The sequence below is a fragment of the Apodemus sylvaticus genome, chromosome 5 (assembly GCF_947179515.1).
Source record: "Apodemus sylvaticus chromosome 5, mApoSyl1.1, whole genome shotgun sequence".
NCBI classification, from domain to species: Eukaryota; Metazoa; Chordata; class Mammalia; order Rodentia; family Muridae; genus Apodemus; species Apodemus sylvaticus.
The window spans coordinates 109,966,908-109,992,156 of NC_067476.1; the positions used below are offsets into that span (position 1 = coordinate 109,966,908).

Below are 25,249 nucleotides of genomic sequence, written 5' to 3' on the forward strand. Positions count from 1 at the left end.
TGCTGTGCCAGAAAAGTTTTATTTTGGGGTATTATATACACTTACAAGTTTAAAAATGATAGATTTTATGTACATAGATCTGGGAATTCTTTAAGGACAGTAAGAGGCTACAGAGAAACTATTCTCGACAGTACAGATGGAATGTAGAAAGGTCTACAGAAAGTAACCAGACGCACATGGATAGAACAGTCTTTACACTCCAGACTAGAGCTCCCCTCTCTCGATGGATGTTACCCATGTGAAACCTTCCAACGGTGTGGTGCTTCAGAGCGGGGCAGAGGACCAGCACCGTGGTGGCTGGCTGGAGCCACACTCCAAGCCCAGCACCTCTCCACTGCCACCAGGAAGCCACAGGCTCCCGCTGCAGACGTCCTGAAGTGGACTCAGTCCCCTTGCATCACCAGAACATCAGAAAGATCCTCTGTGCCTTCTAGCTTTAGATTCTGAGGGAAGAGAAGAAACACAGGCTTCACAGACTTGAGAACAGAATCCTGAGACACATTTTAGTTGTGGAGACAAGGTGACTACAGAGAACGAGTTGTCTCATCATCATCATACAGTTTACACAAAGCTGCTTCTCAGGCCAAGTGCAGGGAAAAGCAAAGATCCTTCTCTGCCTCTGCTGTAGTGAACAGGTCTCCCACGGAAGACTAACCTGTCCACGCAGGCCCACGGGCTCATTACCCCGTCCCGAGCTGTTACACCGCTGACAGCCATGCTCTCTCAGCACCCACCTCACACCTCTCTCACCTTAACTTCAGGCAGCTTTTCCCTTACAGCTAGCTGACTGCCAAGAGAAGACTGTCTTCCCCTCAGAGGCGCAGTGGTGAGACCTGCGGGCACTCAGCATCCGCCCCACACTCTTCCCAACTTGTCTTCCTGGTACGTTGTAGCTCAGGTTCTAGAAGCTGCTGGGATGGGGCCTGAGCTCAGTGTCTGATCTCTAGCCTGGGGTGGGGGTGGGAGTGGGGGTGGGCGTGGGTGGGGGTAGGGGTGCGGCAGTGGTGGTTCCAGTTTGGCTGATCAGTTGTATGCTGCTGGTTATGGAGGCAGAGGGAAGAGAGGCACAGCCATCCGTTCCTCGGGCCCACCACAGAGTGGAGGATGAACAGGGTCCACGTGGGAGGGACTAAAGGAAGGCTGGGATGAAGTGTTCGGGGACGTTTTACTTGGGGTGCTAAGCTCTGAGTCATCACAGAACTCTTAGGAAACGTCAAAATGGTCTAAGTCCAATCCTGTATCAGCCTGACAGCACATGGGCTGTGGCCAATTTGCATTCTTCAGATATCCAGGCCTCTACAGGGGAGACCTGATTGCAGCAAAAGGGAGTCAAGCCACTAAAACCTTAGCAATCACTAGAGAACGGGGCAGAGCTGCAGAGCAGGGGCTCAGTGAGCCACACTCCTACCCCAACCAAATGGGTCTCACGGCTGCTGTCACCCTCTTTCTTGTCAAGGTGGTAAGAACCCTAGTCAGTTATCCAGCTTTTCTCAGCCTTTCTTTAGGTTGCTGGCGTGTCAGATGCCTCAGAGCTTCTGTCAGGAACCACAGAAACGCTTCTACTGCCACAACCGCACACAGGTGTTGTGTGCCTGCTGCTCTAGCCCCATGAGCTTTTTAGGTTTTTTTTTTAAAGATCTTTATTTTTATTGAGCTGGGTGATGGTGATATACACCTTAATCCCAGCACTCAGGAGGCAGAGGAAGGCAGATCTCTCAATCTGAGGCCAGACTGGTCTACAGAGCAAGTTCCAAGTCAGCCAGGGCTACACAGAGAAACCCCACTAGGAAAAAAAAGTTTATTCTATTTTATTCATGTGTGTGTGTGTGTGTGTGTCTGTCTGTCTATGTCTCTCCATGTGTGTATGTATCAAAGGCCAAAAAAAGGAGTAAGATCTCTCTGAGCTGCAGTTATAAGAGTTGTGTGTTTCTCGGTTTGGGTGCCGAGAACTGACGAGGTGCTCTTGCCCACTGATGTGGCCACCCTCGGAGATCTGCTATAGAGGCTCTAGTAAAGGGGCAGAGAGGCAGGTTCAAGCGCCCCACACTTACTTGGATGACCTACCTTTTCATTTGCTAAGTGCAGGAGACAGGCAAAAGCCAGGGGTATGGAGAGGTTCTGAGCCATGATCGGGGGCAGCCTGGGGACAAAGCACATGAACAGGCCCTGAGCAGGTCATCCCAGAGAACTCCATCCGTACTCCATCAAGTACAAAACATACACACACACACACACACACACACACACACCTAAAAACTACTGAGGGACGACGGACACCTGAGGCCTTATACAAGCAGATACATTCGTAAGCACATTTTTCCAGTTTGTATTTGGAAATAAAATGCTTCCTAGACTGTTCCAGCCACTCAAACACAGAAGGGCTCTTTACAGCTTCTCCATGCACAGGGCAGAGGGCAGCTCCTTCAGTGCTTATATAGAGTAAGATGTGACAATGGGCCCATCATGCTAAAAGTCCCACAAAGAAGTTGCCCAGGGCTCCGAAGGGACAGTGCACCCCAGCTATGTCTGTCAGCACACACCTCGTCTGCAGGTCCTTTGTGAGCCCACTGAGTTTCTTCTCATCAACCACTTCCTCGGGGGCTCCTTCCTTTCCATTGTCAGTGTGGTTTGCCTAATCAAAAAAGCATATTTATGGATCAAAACAGAAACTTACAAAACCGTAAATCCCATAAAGAAAAGTGTACTAAATGAAGCAAAGATAAATTCTTGGGTACCTCTGAAGATCTTAAGGAGGCGTCTTAGTTTGTTTCCCACACTGGCACTCTTAAGAGGTGCTAGAACTTTCGTTTTCAGGTTTCTATGTAGTGCTAGCAGTACTGAAATTCATTATGTGGACCAGGCTGGCCTTGAACTTACAGAGGTCCATCTGCCTCTGGCAAGAGCCGGCACACCTGGCTGAGTTACTGGAATTCACCCAGGTGTGACTGTGGATGGCGGACCATATGCCCTGGTTCTTTCATACTCTAGCCATGATACGAGTGATTAGACCCCACTTTGTGCTTCTGTAAAGTACTACTACAAGACCAAAGCAATGGGCCAACCCCTGCAGGCTGAAACCTCTAAAACTGAGCCCATGTCTAGCCTTTTCTCTGAGGTGAGGGCCTCTGCTGTTACAGTGCACACTAACAGTGTGACTGAGGCTTCCCTGACACATCTGAGACCACACAGCTTAGGGCCCTCAATGACTGTGAATTTCACTGCCCAGCCAGCAGACTGTGTGAGCAACGACAGAGTCCGGAAAGCCCGCAGGACCTGAGCAGCTCTTCAGGGTTCAGGTCTGAACACGTAGGCACGGTTTGCTTTACTCTCAGGAGAAGGAATCTGGCAGTGTGATTATTTCTCCAGTGTTTGTGCTAAGAATGGACACCCAAATCAGAACACCAGCTCAAAGCATAAACACTTTCTGACACTTATAAGGCAGTCACGATACTTTGAAAAGGTCACATTTTAAGTTGAGTTTTTCCCGGGGAAGTTCCCCAAGCGCTCATCAGGACATAAAGCATTCAGTTGCTAAGGTAGCAAGGAAACAGTGAGATAGTGGCCATGGCGCCCACTCGCCCACGCATCCATCCGCTTCCATAGGACCTGCCCGCTCCTCTGCTGGGGCAGTCTCGTCTTTTAAGCCATGATGTCTTTTAAACTTGGACCGCATCACCCAAAGCAGAGGCTTTGGGGTGTGGATCACACTGAGGGATCATGAGCTGTAGACGTCAGCTCTCCCCTCCTACACACTGGGGACCTAAGGCGCTTGCATGCTGTTACCTGTGTGTCGGCCTCATTTCTAGAAAACCCCGTCAGCAGACTCCACATACTCTGCTTCAACTTTTTCATGTCCATCTTCTTGGCTGTCTTGGCGTAATTAATTTCTATTTTATTCACCTGAAATAGGTGTAACAAAGCAGAATTAGGCAGAAGAGAAGCATTCACGACCAATTTACTGTAAAATGGATGTCTGGAATGAAAAAGTTGAAAATGAAGGAATCCCAGCCCGGCACAGTGGCACACACCTTTGATGCCAGCCCTCCAAGGAAGAGGCAATTAAATCTCTGTGAGTTAGACACCAGCCTGGTCTACAGAGCAAGTTCCAGGACAGCCAGAGCTACAAAGTGAAACCTTGTCTCAAAAACAAAGGCAAAAAGAAAGCCAGTCTCAACCTCATATACAGAGTTCCCTTTGGGAACACTAGAAGATCTCATTTCTTCTTGTTTTTACCTTTTGGATTTTGTTGTTTTGCGTTTTTTTTTTTTTTTTTTTTTTTTTTTGGTTTTTTTTTTGTTTTTTGGATTTGTTTTTTTTTTCCCCCCGAAACAGGGTTTCTCTGTGTAGCCCTGACTGTCCCGGAACTCACTCTGTAGGCCAGGCTGGCCTCGAACTCAGAAATCCGCCTGCCTCTGCCTCCCAAGTGCTGGGATTACAGGCGTGCGCCATCACGCCCGGCCTGTTGTTTTGCTTTTTGACAGTCTCAAGCAGCTGAGTCTGGCCCGGTCTTACTATTAAAATCACTGTAGGGCTGGGATTCCAAGGATGTACCACTATGCCCCAGTTTTAATGAGGCAGAATTTCAGGAGCCAGTGCAGGGGATTGAACCTAGACCTTTGTGTATGGCAGGTACATACAAAGCTATATTCCCAGACCTTAACTTCTTTCAATCAGAGGAAAGGCAGATTAAGACTAAACACTGCAGTGTAAGAGATGCAGAGATGGCCAGGCGGCAGCAGCCTGGCTCCTGGTGTTAACTCGGCGCAAACCGACCGGCCACGGTCTGCCAGAGCCCGCAGTGCTGCTCGCTGCTGCGGCCTTCACTCATTATGGGCGTGACCAGTGCACTCCTACTTACGGCTTAGGTCTAATTCTCAACACTGCAAAAGTAAATAAAAGTTATTAAAATAAAATAAGGTCTTCGGAAAGATGTCACTTCCATATAACCTAAGTAGTCAATGCCAAGTGACTAACCAGGGGGCAGTTTATACAGGGCAGCCCTGTATGAAAACTCAGACAACAGGTTAAGATGGAAACGGAAAACAGGTGGAGGGCAGGCGGATGGGACTCACATTTGAGAGATACTAAAGAGAGAGCCAGGAAGCACACACAATTTCTTGCTGTCTCTTCCTTACCTTCTGAGGCTCAGCCACCAAGTTCGACTCTCCGTAGGTTGTGATATCTACCCCTTGGCTTTCAGGAGGAATGTCACCATTCTCTTGTGTTGTCTTTGGATCAGATTCAAGGTCAAGGGTCCCAACTGGTCCCGCAAATAAATCGTCTGACTCTTCATAATCACTGTCAGCAGCCTGGGCAAGGAACAACCCTTCAAGTTTGCAGATGCTGTCAATGGAGCTTAGAGTCCACCGGAGAGACTCCATGTACACAAAGCAAGCACAGTCCCACCTACAGGGCCTGCTCACTCCCTCCTCCTGCTTCTCAAAGCCCCTACTACAGAGAGGGATCTCTTACCGGCCTGAGACCTCGGAAGCATGAGTTTAAAGAGTGCAATGACCACAGAGGCCAGTGTCCTCTTGGCTTAGTAACTAGATGAATTTTCATTTTACAGAAAGCATTCCCAAAACGCTGGAGCACAGCCTGCATCCCTCACTCAATAAGAGCACAGAACAGGGGCTGGGCATGTAGCTCAGTATAGAGTACATACATACTACATGTGAGGTACTGCGTTCCATCCTTACCACCCCAAAACAGCACAGGAAATCCCAAGTACTATCTAACTTGCAGCAGGAGCAACACCCTTATATATTTTAGACATAGACTCTCATGAATCTCAAGATGACCTTAAACTTGCCTTGTAGCAAAGGATGGCTGGAACTTTCACTCCTCCTTCCTCCACCTCCTGACTGGGATGCATGTCCCACCACACCCAGTGTGATGGTTAGAATAAAAATGCCCCCACCCATAGACTCACAGGGAGTGGCACTTTTAGGAGGCGTGACTTTGTTAGAGGAAATGTGTCACTGGGGGTGGGCTTTCGGGTTTTCAGAAGCTTAAGCCAGGTCCAGTGTAGGTCTCCCCTGACCCCCCCCCCACCCCTGTCTGTCTCTGTCTCTCTCTCCCTGCTGCCCACCATCTAGATATGAAGCTCTCTAGCACCATATCTGCCTGAGTATCGCCATGTTCCCACGATGCTGAAAATGGACTAAACCTCTGTAAGCCAGCCCTAATTAAACGTTTTCCTCCATAAGAGTTGCCACGGTCATGGCTTCTTCACAGCAGTAGAGCTCTGGCTAAGACACCTGGTTTATAAGGTGCTAGGAGCAAACCCAGCTTCATTCATGCTGGTTTACAGTCTCAGCCCACAGAAAGCCATTCTCAGAGCCAAGCCCAGAGGGAGCAGATCAGAGCTGTGAGGCAGACTGTAGGGCGGAACTCTGACCAGGTCCCCTGGCTGGTCCTTACAGGCCCTGAAGGTGGAGAAGCATGGAAGTTGGATGAAGACTGGCTTGTTCAAGTCCTCCTGGCAGGTAGGTACTTCCAGAGAGTTCTGGCCCTACTAGACCACGCTGCTTCACATGCCTATGTATTTTATCTCATAGCCAAAACATTAGCTCCTTTGAACAGGAAGTATAGTTCTATTCCTTTGAAATCCCACAACAGCCAAGATTAGTGCTGTGTTGTGCAGGCCAGAGACTATCCACTTGTCTGCTCATTAGCAGAGTGTCTTAGTTAGGGTTTTACTGCTGTGAACAGACACCATGATCAAGGCAAGTCTTATAAAGGACAACATTTAACGGGGTTTGGCTTACAGGTTCAGAGGTTCAGTCCATTATCATCAAGGCAGAAGCATGGCAGCATCCAGGCAGGCATGGTGCAGGAGGAGCTGAGAGTTCTACATCTTCATCTGAAGGCTGCTAGTAGAAGACTGGCTTCCAGGCAGCTAGCAGGAGGAAGCTCACATCCACAGTACTGCACCTACGCCAACAAGGGCACACCTACAGCATTCCCTGGCCAAGCATATACAAGCCACCACACAGGGCCTGCCCACTACTTCCTGCACCTGGAGTGTGAGTAAAGCAGCCACGCTGAGCTCATTCCTCAGCACTGTTGCTGGTATGAACTGAGACAGGGGGAGCAGAAACCAGGGAAGGAGAGACCACCCTCCAAAGAGGCAAGAGCTTTTCTCCCGTTACCTGAAGTCCCGGACAGTAGTTGGAGGTGTCGTTAGGGTTGTTGTAATCATAGTGTTCAATTTCCTCATAGTGCTCAGTCTTAGCCTTCTGACTCTGGTCCTTCTTAAGTGACTACAACAGAGCGGGGAGTGTGCAAAAACGAAATCTCTAAAGAAGCAGCTACTGGACAAAGCCGGGGGGGGGGGGGGGGGGGGGAGGGCGGGGTTGGAATCTTGTTTCCTATTTCAGTCTCATTTTAGAAGGACATGACCCCTAGAGTGGGGGGCCTAAAAGGCTACATAGTCTAATCAAGTCTCTTCTGCACAGAACCATACAAGGCACAGGACACAGAGCCTCTACTCACCCCACAAACCAAAACACTTCCTCTTCTGATCTGCAACTGCATCTTCTGCACTTTTATTTAAAAACAAAGGCTGGCCATCCGTCTACAGCTTTCTAAAAGAAACTCAACGTGTACTTGAACAACCCTGCTAAGAACTCATCTTAAAGGCAGCCCACTGGGGCTGGGGAGAGGACTTAGTACAGTGCTGGCCTTGTAAGCATAAGGTAGGGTCTGTCTGGATCTCCAACATCCATGTAAAAAAGGTGTGGCTGCCCACGTCTAACCCTGGTTCAGGAAAGCCGAGAGATGGGTCCCTAGAACTCCGCTGGCCAGCCAGTCTAGCTAATTGGTGATTACAGGGTGAAGTGAGACACCGGCTCAGAAAAGAGCTAGGCAGATGCTCGGTGGACGCAGCTGCTTGCCACTAAGCCTGACAACTTAAGGTCAATCTACGAGAGCTGGGGTGCGACCCACGGAGCGCTCCCTGCCATGGGCTGTAACTGGGTGGAGCGCTCTGAGGGCTCTGCAGTCTCTCCTCAGTTCTGCCTCACAATCTGCTCTCTGTGATCCCTGGCCTCCCTCCTTTCCTCTGAGGTACTGTCCAACAGCAACAGGACAAGCCACCTGATCTTTACAGACCATCAGCAGGCCTGGCAGCCACACAGCTTAAAGGAAGGAGGCACCATCTTACCATTAGGCCTGGTTTGAGGTGAAGCTGGACCAGATTAACACTTTCATAGTGGAAATCTGTGGGAAGAGTGGTGGCTTTCGAATTCTGGTTCTCCAAAGTGGACTTGGTCAGAATGGTAGCAGCCTATTTGTTTAAAAAAAAAAAATCTTAACAATGATAGATATCGCTTTAAGGCAATTCGGAAGGGTTTGGGCATTGCTCTGTGCTTGCAACTCTCGGGCCTGCATGAAGTGATGAAGGGACAGTACTGGGCGGGAGAGGAGATGCCTTTAATCAAAGTATTCAGAGCTGCAGCAGGCACAACGACCTGAGTTCAAGGCCAGCCTGGGCTGTGGAAGGCAGGATACTGGCTACATGGAGTCACCCTACCTAAAACCCGGAACTTTCCTGACCCTGCCACTGACTTTGTTTCTCAACGATCCCTCAGGGACCGACTGCTTGCTTACCAATTAAATGTATGGCTAGACATGCTGGCACATTGGGGGTACAGTCAGGAGGAACAGAATATAAGGCTGGCCTCATCTAGATAGCAAGTTTGAGGACAGCCTGCTGCATAAGATCCTATTTCTAAAAAACAAAAACTGACTTTCTACTTGTTTTATTGTGGGTCTCTCTCTAGGAAACCTGGGTTAGTCTGAAACTCAGAGTCACTGCCTCTGCCTATGGGTGCAGAGATTAAAGGCGGGCACCACTACACCAGGCTGTACAATGATTTTGTTGTGGTGGTGGTTTTTCAAGACAGGGTTTGTCTGTGTAGCCTTGGCTGTCCTGGAACTCACTCTGTAGACCAGGCTAGCCTCAAACTCAGAGATCTGCCTGCCTCTGCTTCCCGAGGACTGGGATTTAAGGTATGCACCACCACCACCACCCAGCTTGTATAGTGATTTTTGAAAAGCCTGTCTGAAAGGGGTGCAGTCATCTAAGAAGGGCCCGGAGATCTGGCACAAACCTTAGTTTTCTGAAAATATGCATCAAAATCAATATCATCATCAAAATTAATTTCAAAGTCTTTCTTTGCACTCTTCTTTTTGTTCTCTGTGCGGGAGGCAGCGTCTTCTGCAGAAACAAACACAGTTGATGTCACGGCTCGCCTCTGTGCCAGCATTCTCAGCTCACGGCTACCAGTCAAGTGCCCCTTGTCAAGCTTGGGGCACACTGATGGTAGCCACGCACCACTCCAGTGGTAGAGCCTCACCTCACGTCACCTACCTTAATGTGTGGGGCCTGGGGTGCACCCTTGTGCCACTCCTTCCACTTAAGCCGTGCTGGTGTGTGGAAGCGGGGCAAGGCCATGAGCCCCGTTACCCCGACTAAGTCTCACTATTGCCCCTCAGTCTAACTGACTCCCCGGTAGTTGACACTGACTGCAGCCAGAGGCTGGCACAGCTCCCCTGCTTCAGCTCCTCCGCACCAGATGCCAAGGACAGGGAGCAGCAGCATCTCTTCTCATCTACTGCAGCCCGCAGGCAGCATGCACTGCTGCTCGGCACAGCCTTCGAGTCCCACCCACAGGACTTACGCTTGGGTCGAGGCCTAAAGCGCCAGTGATCTGGGCCAGCCCACATCTTCATGATCCGAGGACTGAAATAGGAGTATTCCCCAGGTTTCGTGGATAAAAAGGAGCACATGGTTTGGATGTCTCTGTGCCCGAGGAAAATGGATTCTTCCCTGTAACATATATGAAATCCTTTGTTCATGTATACTGCATGGAGTATAAACCACAGTTACATGTAAAGAAGCTGATGAAACCGGAAGTGCAAGCCACCTCCTCCTCTACCACAAAGGGGCACTTCTTTCTTTTTCAGTTTTTTTTATATATATATTTTATTTTATATATGGATGTTTTGCCTACATGAACATGATGTTTTGCATACATGCCTGGTCCCTCTCAAGGCCAGAAGTGGGCATGGATTTCCTGGAACTGGAATTATAGGTGATTGTGAGCAACCATTGGGATTCTTCAGTTCCAGAAGCAGCCTTTCTAAGAATAAATCCAAGTAAACACCTCATTAAGAAATCAGCAAATCAGCCAGGCACTGGTGGTGCACGCCTTTAATCCCAGCACTTGGGAGGCAGAGGGAGGCGGATTTCTGAGTTCGAGGCCAGCCTGGTCTATAGAGTGATAGCCAGGGCTACACAGAAAAACCCTGTGTGTATGTGTATGTGTGTGTGTGTGTTGGGGGGGGGGGACAAACAGAAACCAGCAAGCTGGGTGGTGGTGGCACATCCCTTTAATCCCAGTATTTGGGAGGCAGATGCAGGCAGATCTTCATCAACAGAGTGAATTCCAGAACAGCCAGGCCTATACACAGTAAGACCCTATCTAGAGAAACAAACAAACAAGCAAGCAATCACCAAGTCTCTACTTATTGAGTGGCTCCAACTGTGCCCCATCTGAGGGACAAGAGGACAGAGAGAAGGCAAGGACTTTTTGTGTTTTTAGGCAGGTCCCTAAATAGCTCTGGAGAGCCTGAAACTCACAAGGCACAGAAGGAAAACTGCAATGCTGGGCTGGGTGTGGGCTTGCAGAGGGATGAGGTGGCAGGGGGTCTCAAGGCCGAGGTGTTTACTCTCAGAAAACAAGCAAAAGACACCTGAGCTGAGAGCTGGGCACAGCTGTCTGAGTCCCAGATGTGGGTCTTCTCACGTGTCTGGATTTGCTACACAACATGACAATCTTAGTGTCCATTCGCTCACTGGTTATGATCCCTAGATGCTGCCTTAGTTCCTCCGAAAAATGAAAAAGATGTTCCACTTTACATATTTAGCTTCAAACACTTTGGGACCCTTTTTTAAAAAAAATCTGTTACATCATCCCGCTTCACTGGCTATTTGTGATACACAGAGGCCTGTTCAGCTTGGCAGCTTTGGTGTGTGAGGGAACCCTCTCCTTAGGCATCTCTGCAGGCCTGCGAGGACAAAGGTGATAAGTGAAATCTCTGAGAGCAGCTCTGCACTGGTATTGAGCTGCGAATGAACCCTTATGGCATACTCTACAGGGTAAGAAAAAAAAAAGCTGTAAAAAAGCAGATTGGTTTTCTCTATAGAATCTCAAAAACAACAAAAATAAACTAAAAACACATCCAAACAAACCAAAAGCCCAAGAAACTACATATTTCAAATGTAATTTTTAAAATTAAAACACAGTGGCCGGGCAGTGGTGGCGCACGCCTGTAATCCCAGCACTTGGGAGGCAGAGGCAGGCAGATTTCTGAGTTCAAGGCCAGCCTGGTCTACAGGGTGAGTTCCAGGACAGCCAGGGCTATACAGAGAAACCCTGTCTCGAAAAAACCAAATCCAAAAAACCAAAATAAATAAATAAATAAATAAATAAATAATTAATTAAAACACAAAGGCCCCGTGAACCCGTGCTGTCATGGACCTGAAGCACGTCACGGACTAACGTGTAGTTCTAGTTCCATAAGAACTACAGACAGGACATGACTGCTTCAGAGCCTCCCCACATGGGTCCCCACCTGCACTCTGTGGTCAGCTCTTAGTGTTAAGCCCTTGCAGGCGAAGGTGGGCGGGGCCTGCCTCCCTTCCTGACAGCCTGGCCGGACTCCATAGAGGCCCTGCAGGCTTACAGAACTCTCCAGTCACCCCAAATAGCCCTCCATACATTCTGGGCGACAGATATCCTTTGTCCAACTCTACATAACTAACGAAATCGATATTATACTGCATTTTAAGGCTGTTCCTCCCAATCTTCACTTCTTAGGGGTCTCTGTCATATCTTCCTGACATGCAGGGCCCCTCCCCTTCAGTCTAGTTGCCCTAACACCATTGAGCTAACAATTCCTGTCAGCCAGCAGGATATTTCAGACTTTAATTTCAGAGTAGGAGTGAGCACTGCCTGATCAACGTCAGTTCTATAATTAAGCGCATCAGCGACATGCAAAGCCTGGTGTGGCCCTGTGAGGCAGCCATGTGGTCCAGCCATGTGTCTGGCATGGCATACTGGCCCAGCTAACTGCAGCTAGGGACCTATTAGAAACCTTCTGGGGCCCCGGGGGCCTTACTGGCTGCTTTGGACTTCAGAGAGCTCCTTCCAGCTCCCGATGTCTTCATGATCCCCAGCCGCAGCAGGGTCTGGCTCATCATTGTCAACAAAGTCTTCCGCCAGGGGCTCGTCAGGGACATCCTCTTCATCCTCTTCAGCCTCAGCATTGATGTCAAACACTTGGTCATTCTTCTTAAACTTGTCCACCAGGGCCGACACAGACTACAAGGAGAAGACACAGCTTTCCAGCTGTCCCCGTTCTTAGGATCGCCCCAGCTCATCCCTGGAGAGCAGCCACCCTCATTTTCAGCCTCTCTTGCCCGGGCCCTGCCCCCACATGCCACCTGCCAGAAGCAGGCGGAAGTTTACATTGTGCAGTGCAGGCCGAAGCTGCATTGTGTTCGGCACATTTTGTAAAATACTAAACAGGAATCTGTGTTCATTAAGTGCATGTTTAGAGAACAGAGTTTTCCATGGAGACCATTTATGTTGGAAGTTGTAGTAAGTAGGCTAAAGGGGGCCCTGCTAAAAATACACAAAGGAAAGCTTTAAACATGACAATTTCTCAGGAAACAAGTGTGCCAAGGGACTTAACCCCAAAAGAAGGAAATGCCTCTAGCCTGACAGTAGCCAGAGACCAGAGGCTACTCTGATAAGCAAGCTCAAGAGCAAATCTGACCCTGGGGAAGCAAGTGAAGAGACAGGGAGCTGACCCTAGAACCCACACTGTATGATGGTCCAGCTCGGGCTCACAGCCCCACCCCCACCCCCAGCCAGGCGGAGAATTCCTACACAAGTGCCAAAGGAAATATTCTCTGAGCTCCTGACTAAATGCAGTCCATGTCTCAGCGTTGGTTCCCACTGGGCAGACCTCATCTTGGCTAGCTAACTGAAACCACCAGCTACTGGGAAATGCCCGAGCCCTTATAAACCCAGAGTTGACCGCACCTCATTATGTGTCTCGCTGTCCCATTTAGTAAACTGGAACCCGGCCAGGGAAGGGCAGAGCGGGCGGTCTTCCACACACTGCTGCAAGGGAGCTGGGGGACAGTGAGATCATGGGAGGGATTACAGGGGGCCAAGGTCGCCGCTTTAGAATGACACAGAGGGAGAGGCAGTCACCTCACTCCCTCAGTGGTGGCTCTCACAGTGGAGTCAGGCTAAGTGCTAGTCCCAGAGGTAAATGCAAAGGAGAAACCAGAAGCACAGACATTTCATTCTGAAGTGCAGCTCGAAAATGCATAAGCCTTTCTGTAAAAGCACACTCCTTTAAGTAATCACAAAATGGTACTCTTTTCCTGAAACTAAAGTAGCTACAGATGACATATCTCAGAGGATCAGAGCCCTAGCTGAGGCATAAACACAGAAAACACATTGCTAGCACAGTTATGCTGTGCAAAACTTCTACTAGAAAGAGTAGAGAACTGGAGAGATGGCTCTGCAGTTAAGAGCACTGACTGCTCTTCCAAAGGTCCTGAGTTCAATTCCCAGCAACCACATGGTGGCTCACAACCATCTGTAAAGGGATCTGATACTCTTTTCTGGTGTGTCTGAGGACAGCTACAGTGCAGTCATATACATAAAAATAAATGGCTACATTATTAAAAAAAAAAAAAGAGTAGAAAGAAACGCAACTGAAAGTACCAGTGCGAGCCTGCAATCCCAGCACTCAGGAGGGGGAAGGAAGAGGGAGGTACTAGGCCAGTGTGGGTAAACAGCAGGACCCCTTTTTTCAATAACAGATGACAAGAATAGGTACCAAATTATCTGCATCTGCGTGGTCAGCCCAGAGGGAGAGAACAATGGCATTCAGAAGGGACCGTGAGCATGCGCAGTGACTACACTGCAGCACATGTCCTTCCCACTGTCCCCTACAACATTCCTGGGTCAGTAGGAAAGAGGGAGACCTGGGGGTGAGGGGAAGATGCTGAAATCCTGACAAGTATCAGGAAACTGCTAACAGGATAGGTCAGTTCTTAACTGCCACAAGAATTAGTCACAACACCCCCACAGGTCCTGAGAAGACCTGTGAACTGGGAGCAATTAAGAGCAAGTCGGCTCTGGCCAAACAGCTGTCTCTTTCCTGCTCCCAGCTCAGTCGCTGACCCTCCAGGTGAGCCTGTGAGTGCGAGCTGGGAGCTGGGCGTTGCAGACAGTGAGTGGATGAGCCCGGGGCACACAGACACAGCCATGGATGGCTCACTGTTTAGACACCTTCCCACAGAAGGAGGAGAAGAGAGCGGACTGCGAGGCAGAGACCTGCCAGAGAACACACAATGCGGCTTCCCAGAAGAGCACCTGTACAATGCTCAGTGTTCAGAAGCGACTTGAGCACTGCCCTACGAGAAGCATCGCTGTGACTAAGATGCCCTGACAAAGGCTGACTTAACTCACCTTTTAAATCTGTCATGTCTACGAAACCTAAATCTGGCAGCTCGAGAGGCTCTCCCGAGGAGAGGGTCTGCATGTCGGAAGGAAAAAGCAGCTCACTTCTATAGTCCTGGCAGTGGAGGGTGGAGAGAAACACCCCGGCTGTGCTGCATTCATCAAAGGAGGCTGCTGTCTTCTGAAACATAGGATCCACCTGCATGCGAGACCAGGGAACCAAGAATGACGACGGCCAGTAGCCGCAGGAAATGCAAGCTCATCTACAGCTCGGTCCACAAGACTGAATGTCTGTGCATGCTCAGATAGATGAGTGCTAAGATGTGTACGTTCAATCTCTCTACCTACCACAAACATGGACAGACGCCCTGCTGCAGGCACTTCCTAAATGGCTACATCTGACAGTCCCAGCACAGTAAATGACATCACAACAAATTCTGTTGCTTACTTAACAGGCTACTGGGATGGAGCCAGTCACAGGTTCCATCCTTCCTAGTTCTGGGAACTTCTATTGAAAGTGGGGTCTCACCCTACCTCCAGGTTGGCATCTCACGCAGAAGCTCTCTGCCCAGCCTCCTGAGTGCTGGGTTACAGGTGTGTGAAAGCACATCTGGCTCACTACCACTCCCCTGAACACAATCTTTAAGATTTGGGAGAACCTAATCAGGATGACTGGGTGAAGGACGGGCAGAGTCCGAAGGGCTATCGGCAGAGCAATGGTTGGCAAAGGTCCCAAGGAGGCTCTGAGGCTGGGTCAAAAGTAGATCACATCCCACGCATGGGGACAGGGTAAGGCAAATGCATGTGAGGCAAAAAAAAAAAAAAAAAGATACCAGCTGGGACCTCCCAGGAACAGATGCTTTAAGATGTGGCTTCTAAGGAGAAGCATGATTTGGATCTGATAACACAGATGTGGTGCCCTGGCCTTCCTTGGAGAGTGTGGTCTTGCTGTCTTCGCAACCCCATCTCAGCATCCTGGGTCCCAGAAAGGGACATGCTCTGCACCTGCACCCTCAGCTGCTCCCATCCAGGCACCTCACAGCGCCCGCCCGCCCACCCGCCATGAGCACCTACTCATCCTTCCTCCCAGGGCCACTCATGCACCCAGCTCCCCAGAACCAGTGTTGTCACTGCTGGTTCCGTTCTTGAATGGTAACCAGTCTTGTGCTCCTGTGTGCAGCCCAGACCCACAGGTCCTGAGTCTGCAGTTAATGATCCAAATCCATCTAGCCTTTCTTCAAAGCTCAGCCAAGTCACAAACACCGGCCCTACCGACTGTCCTGCTGAATTTGCCAGAGACCACATAAGGCGCACACTTCCTCACCGCACACTTTCCATCGCCTTCGGAGACATTGATGTTGCTTAGATTCTGCTCAATGGTTTTGCAGGACTGCTTCTTCTTTGGCTTTGCAGGCTTTTTAGTCCTTTCTGCTTCAACAGCACTTCCATCTGAAGGAGTAACACCAGTTCTTAAAAGCCCTCTACAACAGTCATCATTTAAACAGGAAATCCCCTCAAGTCAGCAGGCTGATCTAATCTGCTGTTACAGCATAACTGGATTCCTAGACAATACATTTCACTTCTAATAAAAGCCACTCAGAAGCTCCCTAGTTAGCATTTCCTCAATTTTGCCTAAGTAATTCCTAAAAGCTTTTATACAGTCTTTGGAACTAGTGTTGCCAAAAGCAAGCTCCTGCCTGGCGGTGGCAGTGCACACCTGTAATCCCAGCACTCTGGGAGGCAGAGGCAGATGGATTTCTGAGTTCAAGGCCAGTCTGGTCTACAGAGTGAGTTCCAGGACAACCAGGGCTATACAGAAAAACCCTGTCTCAAAAAAACCAAATCCAAAAAAACCCCAAACAAACAAAACTACCAAAAAAACAAAACAAAAAACAAAAAACAAAAGCAAGCTCCTATAAGGAGAATAAAAGGCCTTAACAACAAGTAAAACCACCCGAGAAACACTAGCATAAAATACAAGTGTAAGGGCTGTCAGTCGGATGAGACTCAGGTCAATTCCAGTAAACCACTCATCCTAAGAGACAAGTAGATATATAAGATAATTAACTATCCATCATGAGTCTCTACAGAAGCAAGTAAACTAGATTTTCTCATGGAAAACCACATTCTGGAAATAGCCATGCCTTCAAAAAAAAAAAGCTTTCCAAATTTTTGTGTTTTCATCCTGATACAGCACTCAACTGCTGTCCAGGACACACTGGAAGCAGCCCTCTAAACCCAGATCCCAGCCTGTGTACCTCCACTGCGGTTCTCTTCTTCTTGAGGAGGCGTGTCTTTGCCCAGCCCCCCAAGGACTCTGTACACATCAGCATGGACGGCATCCACACGGACGGCATAGATCTTGGTGCTGGCATCCAAGGTGCCGGCAGCCACCTAGTTCAAAAGCACAATTACATTCATGAAGAAGCACAGGGCAGCATTTTGAACAAGTAGAAGCTAGCTAGATTTATAAGATACTTTAAAAAAAAAAAAGACAGAAAGGTGCTCAATGATTGATGGGAAATAAAAACATGTCTCTTTTTCACCCTTTGAGGAAAGGACATAAAGGAGCCTGATACTGAATCACCAGGGGGCTCTTGTGTGTGCAGAGTTCAAGGGTGTGAATGGTACTGAATCACCAGGGGCTCTTGTGTGTGCAGAATCCAAGTGTGTTACAATAAGCATTGGCGACGAGCACTGGGCGAGCCGCCCGGGAAGTGTGCATTCTCCTTACCTTAAAGTTGGTTGGTTCTGTGTCTTTCTGCTTCAGAATCTCTGACATGAAATCAATCAAATGCAAGCCGAAAGCATTCTTAGTAGTGATTTTCTAGGGGAAAAAAATTAAAACTTTATTACTCAGATAAAAAATTAAAACTTTATATACTCATACTTGGCTTATAAGAGCATGTAAATAAAGTTTACATACCTACCATGTAAATAACCCCACTAAAGTTTACATACAAATGCCCACACTAGCCTCAGTTCCCATAAGCACTTGCAGCACATCCTAACTTGGATGGGCCCCTCCTCCTGGGAGCTCTAACAGTTTGCTCTGAGAACCCAACACAGGGGACCCAGTAGTTGAGTTGGGACCTGTGAGGCAGGACCAGCCTCCAACCTCACCCCCCTTTACAGGAGGGACCTGGAGCAGGGCGTTCGGCCATTTGTCACAGTCACCCAGGTTATATGTGGGAAAGAGGGAGTTCTGCAGGTGACTCCAGACGCATTATTAGCTTTCACACTCCCACTCTCTGCCTGCACGCCATGTGTGTGAGAGATACAGCGGGCAGGAGGCCCTCACAAAACATCAAAGCTCTGCCAGAAACGGTACAGCCACACTAGAGAGCAAACAAACCATTACAACTCCAACCTAAATCATGAAAGCCCAGAATCATAAATGGGTATGCTAGTGTACGCCTGAAATCTTGGAAATCAAGGCAGGAGGATTGCAAGTTCAAGGCCAACCTGAGTTACATAGCAAGATCCTGCCTAAATAAATATAAACTAAGCGGGGCATGGTATCGTAACATACACCTTTGATCCCAGAGCTTGGGAGGCAGAGGCAGGTGGATCTCTGCAAGTTCGGGGTCAGCCTGGTTTACAAAGTGAGTTCCAGGACAGCCAGGGCTACACAGAGAAACCCTGTCTCAAAAAGCCAAACAAGAAAAACCAAAAAGCAAGCAAACAAACAAACAAAAAACCAAGTCAACAACAACAACAACAACAAAACCCCAAACCAACAGATACTCACATTTTCAGTAGAAAGCTTGATACAGGTAGAGTAATGTTCTGTAATCTGTGTGTTTGTGAACTTTGGTATGGTAGATGAAACATCAACATTCCTAAATGAAAAACAAAAATCCTAGCAAGCATCTACAATACAATCACTTCAAAACACAAACCCAGGAGGTAAAGGTAATTGCTGCCAAACCTGACAACCTAAGATTGATCCCCGAAACCAAAGGAGGCGGGAGTAACTTCTGCTCTGACTTACTCGCACACACAGAGAATAAACCTATTAAAATGAGAAACGAATGCCAACGTGGTCCTCTGCAGGACCCACGCCACCCCGACGGGATTAGTGGTGTGCTCTACTCACCTGCTGGGGGAGGCCAGATGAAGTGAATCAGTACTGAACTGCAGGTCAAAGACCTTAGAGCGCCTCCGCTGCATGCGCTCCTTTTCATCGTCATTCTGAGGAATGTCTTCAAGGACCGGTGTTTTAGGAGTGCCGAGAGGGACCTTCCCCAGCTGGGATGCTGGAAGCACCCGTTCTATAGGTGAGGAAACAATGTCCTGGAGTCCATGTATCTTCAAAGAAGAGTTGCTCATTGTTTCTGGTGACAGAACAAAATAGTTGCTTAAGAAAGTTCCAACAGAATAATTTCCTGTAGGGAAAGGGGACCCAGCACTATCGTGGGGGCCCCTGCACATTCTCTTTGAAGTCCTACAACACATGATGCTAGAATGCTACAATTTGGGTTTCTTGGTAGAGTGGGGGGTTGGGGGACAAAGAAAAAATGATAGGACATATATCCACTTTGCAGCTACTGTTATGTTCAAGCAAACCGCAGGATATCTGAACGGCAAGGCAGGATGGGCTGGAGTTGATTGGGAGAGCATTTGCTTAGCAAGCTCAAGAACAGCTCATCCCCACCCAGCATGTCCAAGGACAGAGAGATGGATGAGACAAAGTTGCTGCCTTTGCAAAGCTCATAAACTGGCAGGACAGACATCTGTCACTCATAACCCCGGGCAAGGGAGACACCGGTGCTAAGCAACGCTGAGGACGGTCTACAGTCACAAAGGCTGGGCTCTGATCCTGCCTCCTCCATGTCTTGGCAGCAAGATAGAGAAAAAACATTGGAAATATGTAGGACACAGACAGACGAACAGACACCCCCCCCACACACACACACACACATCCCCAAGAACTGCCCACAGATCATATGCAAGGGCTTGGACAGTGACCACATTAACCAAGCAGACAAAAATGAGAACTTGAAATTTCCTCACAACACCAAATTTTTATAATTTATTTTTATTTTATGTGTACTGGTGTTTTGTCTGCATATATGTCTGTGTGAAGGTGTCAGATCCCCTGGAACTGAAGTTACAGGCAACTGTGAGCAGCGGTGTGTGTTTGTTTGTGTGTGTTTGCGTGCACACGTGCTAGTAATTAAGCCTAGGTCTTCTGGAAAAGCAATTAGTTGGGCCATCTCTCCAGTCCCAACTACAGGAAATTCTTAGACTCACCTAGGAAATGGTTTTACCAGGAATACAAGAACAGGGGGATGAGTCAAGGGAGACAAATGAGCATTTACCTAAACTGAGAATGAGGACACTGTATGTGAAAACTAGTTCATACCTGTAATCCCAGCATCTAGGAGGCTGAGGCAGGAGAACCACAAAGGGTGCCTAACCTGGGCTACATAATGAGTCAGGTCTCAAAAAGGAAATGAGTGGAAACTTAGTATCATTAAAGAAAAGAACTGTGGCAGAAGCAAGACTTTCCTGATTAAAGCACGCCTAAGACAACCTGGGAAAGGCTAGCAAGCCTCAGACTGAAATTCAAGGCTTCTGACTTCAAGTCTAGTGGTGCACCTCATTACACCACAGCCTCCTCTGCTTGCGCCCAAGGACTGGCTATTTAGAGAAAAGAAAGCTCAGCTGTCTTTAGGGGTGCTGACTCAGACAAGCAGTGCTGAGACACAAACTAGTGCCAGGGAGCACAGGAAGAAAGGCTGGGCTGAATGGTGCATGCTTAGAATGCTGGAGTTGAGGGGGACACCAGTCTGAAGCCAGCCTGGTCTGGGTAACAAGTTCCAGGCAGGTGGGGGCTACACAGTGATACAGTCTCAAAACAAGTAAATAGTAACAAGCTAATTATCAGAAAAGCCAGGGGAGCTCTCTGGATGAAAAGAACCAACTGGACAGACATATAAACCAAAAGCAACACATAGAAGAGCAACATTTAGGGGTGACTTTGGAAATCTAGAATAAAGCCTAGACCTTAGTCTAGGAAATTGATTTTTATTATCTTAGGAATCACAGTAACATTTTGATGTAGAAGGTCATTGCTTTTCGGAGATGTGTGAGAAACAGCTTCAGTTTGAAGCAATCTGAAGAGTATAACTTGCATTCACAGTAGAGATAAAACATGAGCAACCGCTGGACTCAGGTCAGGGCAGAGAGGATTTCCTTGCTTGGTACTTCAGTTAAAGGTTGGGAGTCAGATGGTGTGTGTGATGGGTATATGTGTTTTGGGGAGGGGGTGAGGCAGGAAAGGACTAAGGAAGACATGAGCTGTGAGTGGGGTGGCTTTAAATACAGTAGTCAGAGCAGGCTTTTCTAAAAAGGTTACACCAGAAAGTATCAAAGTTGTAAAGACAATCTGGAAAAACCAAATGGAAACCAAATGGAAGCACGGGGCACAGGCTGGGCCTCCTGTGGCTGAACACAAGAGTCCACGGGCACCTTGGGCTGGCTCTCCAGGACCCAGGAGGAAAACCACTAGTCAGAGCAATGGAAGCCAGACTAGCAGAAGTGCACAACCACTGTACTGACTTTACATCCCACACCACACCCCCAAAAAATATTTAGACAGGGTCTCATGTAGTTTAGCCTGGCCTCAAACCCACAACAACTGAGAGGATGACCTTTAACTTCTAGTCTTCTTGCCTTTACTTACATTCTGGCATTACAGGCATGCGCCACCATGCCTGGGATCTAACTCAGGGCTCACTCAATGAAGGTAAGCACTTCGCCAACTAAGCGACCTTCCCAGCCCTGCCTGTGCACCTTAAATGCAGTAAGAAAGGACATGGCTGGGTAATAAAGAGAGGAAGAACAAAATGAGCTAACCTGAGCTTCTGGAGGACAGAGGACCAAGTAAGAACCAATTGGAGGGGACTTTACAGTAAGCAACCATAACATCGTAACAGTATGATGACCAGACAGGCAGCAATACTGAAGAGGTATAAAGACACTGGCTAGGTCTCCATGATGTCGTAATGACTTCCTGATGGCCTGTGAAGGCTGAAGGCTAACTCCAAGTTATCATCAATGCTGACTGAGTTGCTGGACCTGAGGAAGCTACAGAAGCAGCTGTGGGGCAGGAGGCAAGGCCACAGCTTTTAGACTTCACACATTTCCTAGCCATCCAACTGCGCTACACAGCTGGACATGCAATGGTAGATTGGAGGGGGGCTAGGAAAGTTTGGGAGTCACCAGCAGGGATTCATCTATTCACGAAATAAGTGAATGGAGAAGAGCTGACAGCCGAGACGGGTCCCAGGATACTTACAAAACTACACAACAGGAAGAGGGCTGGGGACGCATGCGGTTGGGGAAAGCCAACGTAGCTCTACCAACTAGGTCACATGGTCCCTGTGGCTTTTACTGGCCTTATGACTAGAACGCAGGTGAACGCAGCAGCGAGGGGGACAGTGAGGGAGAAGGCCCAGGAGAGCTAAGGAAAGGAAGAGATGGGCATCTAGAATCAGGAAACGCACGAAGTGGGGAGTATGGCATAGCTGACGGCAGCTTTGAAAGGCCCAAAACCAACCACTCAGCAGCTCTGAGGATTCTCTCTGCCACTGTCAATTTAAACGGTAGTGTTTAACCAGGGTTGTGGGCACTGCTAAGAACCTGTAAGAAAGAGGACACAGGAGACACGTGATCATATTGACCGAAGTAACATAAATAAGGAAGGGAAGGGACGCAGCGTGGCAGTAGGTGGTGAGAAGCTGTAGAATATAGGTCGGCAGAAACAGCAGCTGACTTCAGTATGTGAATAAGAGAAAATGAGCTGAACACATAGGTGTGATAGCAAACATGATACCGTTACCGTCAATGACATGTCCAATGTGTGACTGTGGTACTGCTGACCTACTGTTTTAGAGCAAGACACAAGATTCCTGGAAGGAGTTAAAAGAACCCTAACTCATCCTCATCCCTACCCCGGTTTAAGAAACAGAGAGCACTGTTTTAGACCTGGCTTCATCGTGTATCAGCTGAGAAAACTTTAGGCAAGCAAACGAGCTGTCTGTCTCTGTGCTGCATTCACCAGCACCCTAAACGGAAGGACAGCGCTGGCTGTGGGTATAGCTAATGGAAGAGTCCTTGCATAGCACTCATCCTTGGCTGGTAGGGAGGTATGTGCTGAGAGGGAGATGGAGGGAGAGAAAAAGAGAGAAAATGAGAGAGGGAGAGAACTGGGAGGAGGGAAGGAGGGAGGGGGAGAGAGTGAACTGGGCATAGACCTTGCTTTTTTGAGAACAGGCGGCACAATGTGATTATGATATACACAAGAACATTTTATAGGAACACAGAAAACTAAAAGGAGGCTGGGAGTAAGAGCAATGTAGAATTCTTGCCTGGCGCACACACACACACAGCATGCACAATATACAACAAATGCTTGTCCACAGGCAGCGGAAGGCAAGGCAGTCTAAAAGCTTTACAATGTTTCCTACCAGTCAAAGAGTATAGTTAACACAACTCTCAACCAACACCAAGACAAAACAAAAGGGTCAAAAGAGATGAGAGACGTTTTATGGTCAAAAATCAAGACATCTGTGACTCTGAAAATGTGTGTAAGGAAAGGAATTGAGAACCTGGAAGCACTGGGGACTGGTCTTTAAATCCTCCCCCACTGCTCTCTGCAGCGGGCAGTATCCGTCTAGTTCAGCAGACTGGTACTGCAGTCAAGAGCACGTCCTTCTGCCCGTCGTCTTCCTTCCACACCCTCAGCCCTCTGCTCTGCTTCTGTTCTAATGTGGGCACCTCAGGACTCGCCTTTTCTTCTTGAGCTGTTCTTGGCTCCTGTGATAACTTGAGTTTTTCCCAGTGCCCTCCTCTCATCCGGCTAACTGTTGCTGGTCCTGAATGTACTCTCCACAAGGTCTGTCTAGTGTTCTCACCTGTACCCATGGTTCTATGATCTCCATGATAGAGAAAAACAAATCGACCTCTCAGCCTATGGACCTCTGTCCAACTCGCCCAGTAGCTACGGACCCTTCAGCCTGAGCACCAGAAGGTCACAGGCAACAAATCCAAAATGAAACTATTATTCGAAAACTCTTACTTAGGTCTACCTGGTCCTGCCTGTTGTCGGTCTCATAAGCTTAGTTATGATGGTCTAGCTCAGTGGTTCTCAACTTTCCTAAAGCTGTGACCCTTTGACACAGTCCCTCATGTTGTGGTGACCCCCAACCATAAAATTATTTTCATTGCTACTTCATAACTGTAAATTTAATGGTGTTATGAATCATAAATATCTGTGCTTTCCGATGATCTTAGGTGAACCCTGTAAAAAGGTCATTTGACACCTCCCCATGGGGACTGCCACCTGAAGGTTGAGAACCTACAGTATAGTTAATTCCTAGACCAGTCCAGATTCCTTCCTAGCTCTCTTGTACACGATACTCTGCCCATAACGTTCTTCCCAATGTTTGCTTAAAAATCTCGAGTCCATAATGGACAGGAGTTACAGCACTAGATCTCTTATCTGTCAAATATTTCCTGAACTGTCTCAACTTGACACAAGTTCCAAGAGTAAAGTGTATTTATGTTTTGGTCCCCCACCCCTAGCCCCCTTTCAGTGTGGAACTCCTGTAATCCAGGCTAGCCCCGAAGTCGCTATAGCTGAGGACAACCTTGAACTTCTGGTCCTCCGGTCTCCAACTCAAGTGCCCAGGCTTCTGTTACGAATCTCTGCATTTGAGCCTTTAAGGTCTGTCTCAAAGGGAGCCCTCACGACTTTTGAATAAGTTCCAAAACACAGGCACGAATACTCAACACAGAGCGGCTGACACTTTGCTTTCACAGCTCCCCCACAACGTCCAGTGCAGAAAAAAACCCACTTTATCCTCCGTTAGAACCCGGGCGCGGGGAGCATTAGAGCCCGGCCGCCACTGGCAGCTGCACCCTGATTGGCCGAGCGCCCCGCTTTCCCGTGCCTTCTCTTCCCCTCCCCCGTCTCAGCTCCCGGCCGAACCCCACCGAACACTTTCGTCCCTTCTGGACCTGCCCACGCGAGCACCCTTTGGTCCTGATCCTGCCAGCCGCGCCTGGACCCACTCGAGCTCACCTGAGCGCGGAATTCTCATCTTGCTCTCCACGTCTCCGGAGTAAGTTTTAAATCGCGAGCGCCAAGCGCGGTAACCGCCGCGTGATGTCACTGGGGCGTGGCCTTTGATGCGCCTGCGCAGACCGCCTACGCGGCTGATAAGAGTAGACGAAGAAAGCTGGAGGGAAGTTCTTCCTTGAAGTTTACACCAGTGAGCTTGGTGCAGCCGAGACCCAGCTAAAGACGTTTGAAACGCTCTTGGAGCCGAGCGCTGGGCGCGGAGTAGGATGTGTGGATCTCGGCAGGCAAAGGCTGTGCTTTCCCAGAATCTGGATTGTAATGGGGAGGCAGGTTTCTGAGGGATTGAGGTTCTTTACCTTAAAAGACGTGTTCTTTGTGGGTAGAAAATGCTTCCCTTATTGGAAGTTCCGGGCAGGCAAGAAGGAATGTGGAACATTGTGTATGCATGTGTACACTCCACCCAGAGTATAGTGTATGTGTACATCACCAAGAACATAGTGTGTGCATGTGTACATGTTTTTATATATGTATATAAAAAAACAGTTTTTATATATGTATACATTTCCAAAGAGCTTTCTGTATGCATGTGTACATGTCTATA

General features: G+C 48.5%; 1 protein-coding gene across 1 annotated transcript; it reads right to left on the reverse strand.

Annotated features, from left to right (window-relative positions):
• On the reverse strand, positions 1-24,761 carry Ncaph (non-SMC condensin I complex subunit H). Its single transcript, XM_052183527.1, has 18 exons — positions 24,649-24,761; positions 18,655-18,892; positions 18,307-18,397; positions 17,290-17,382; positions 16,814-16,949; positions 15,880-16,004; positions 14,565-14,754; positions 13,119-13,210; positions 12,190-12,392; positions 9,687-9,835; positions 9,117-9,223; positions 8,168-8,290; positions 7,155-7,265; positions 5,136-5,309; positions 3,784-3,900; positions 2,541-2,632; positions 2,065-2,140; positions 1-443 (listed from the first exon to the last, which is right to left on the reverse strand). Exons 1-18 carry the CDS (start codon positions 24,665-24,667, stop codon positions 384-386), a joined length of 2,196 nt encoding a protein of 731 aa, XP_052039487.1. The 5' UTR covers positions 24,668-24,761; the 3' UTR covers positions 1-383.
• Positions 24,762-25,249: the final 488 nt, after the last annotated feature.

Excerpts from the sequence above, each read along its gene's own strand:
- Ncaph (XM_052183527.1), bottom strand. Across the intron at positions 14,755-15,879 it reads AAGGCGATGGAAAGTGTGCG|GTGGATCCTATGTTTCAGAA; the intron begins GTGAGGAAGTGT and ends TCTCGCATGCAG. Across the intron at positions 444-2,064 it reads TGCACTTAGCAAATGAAAAG|AATCTAAAGCTAGAAGGCAC; the intron begins GTAGGTCATCCA and ends CTCTTCCCTCAG.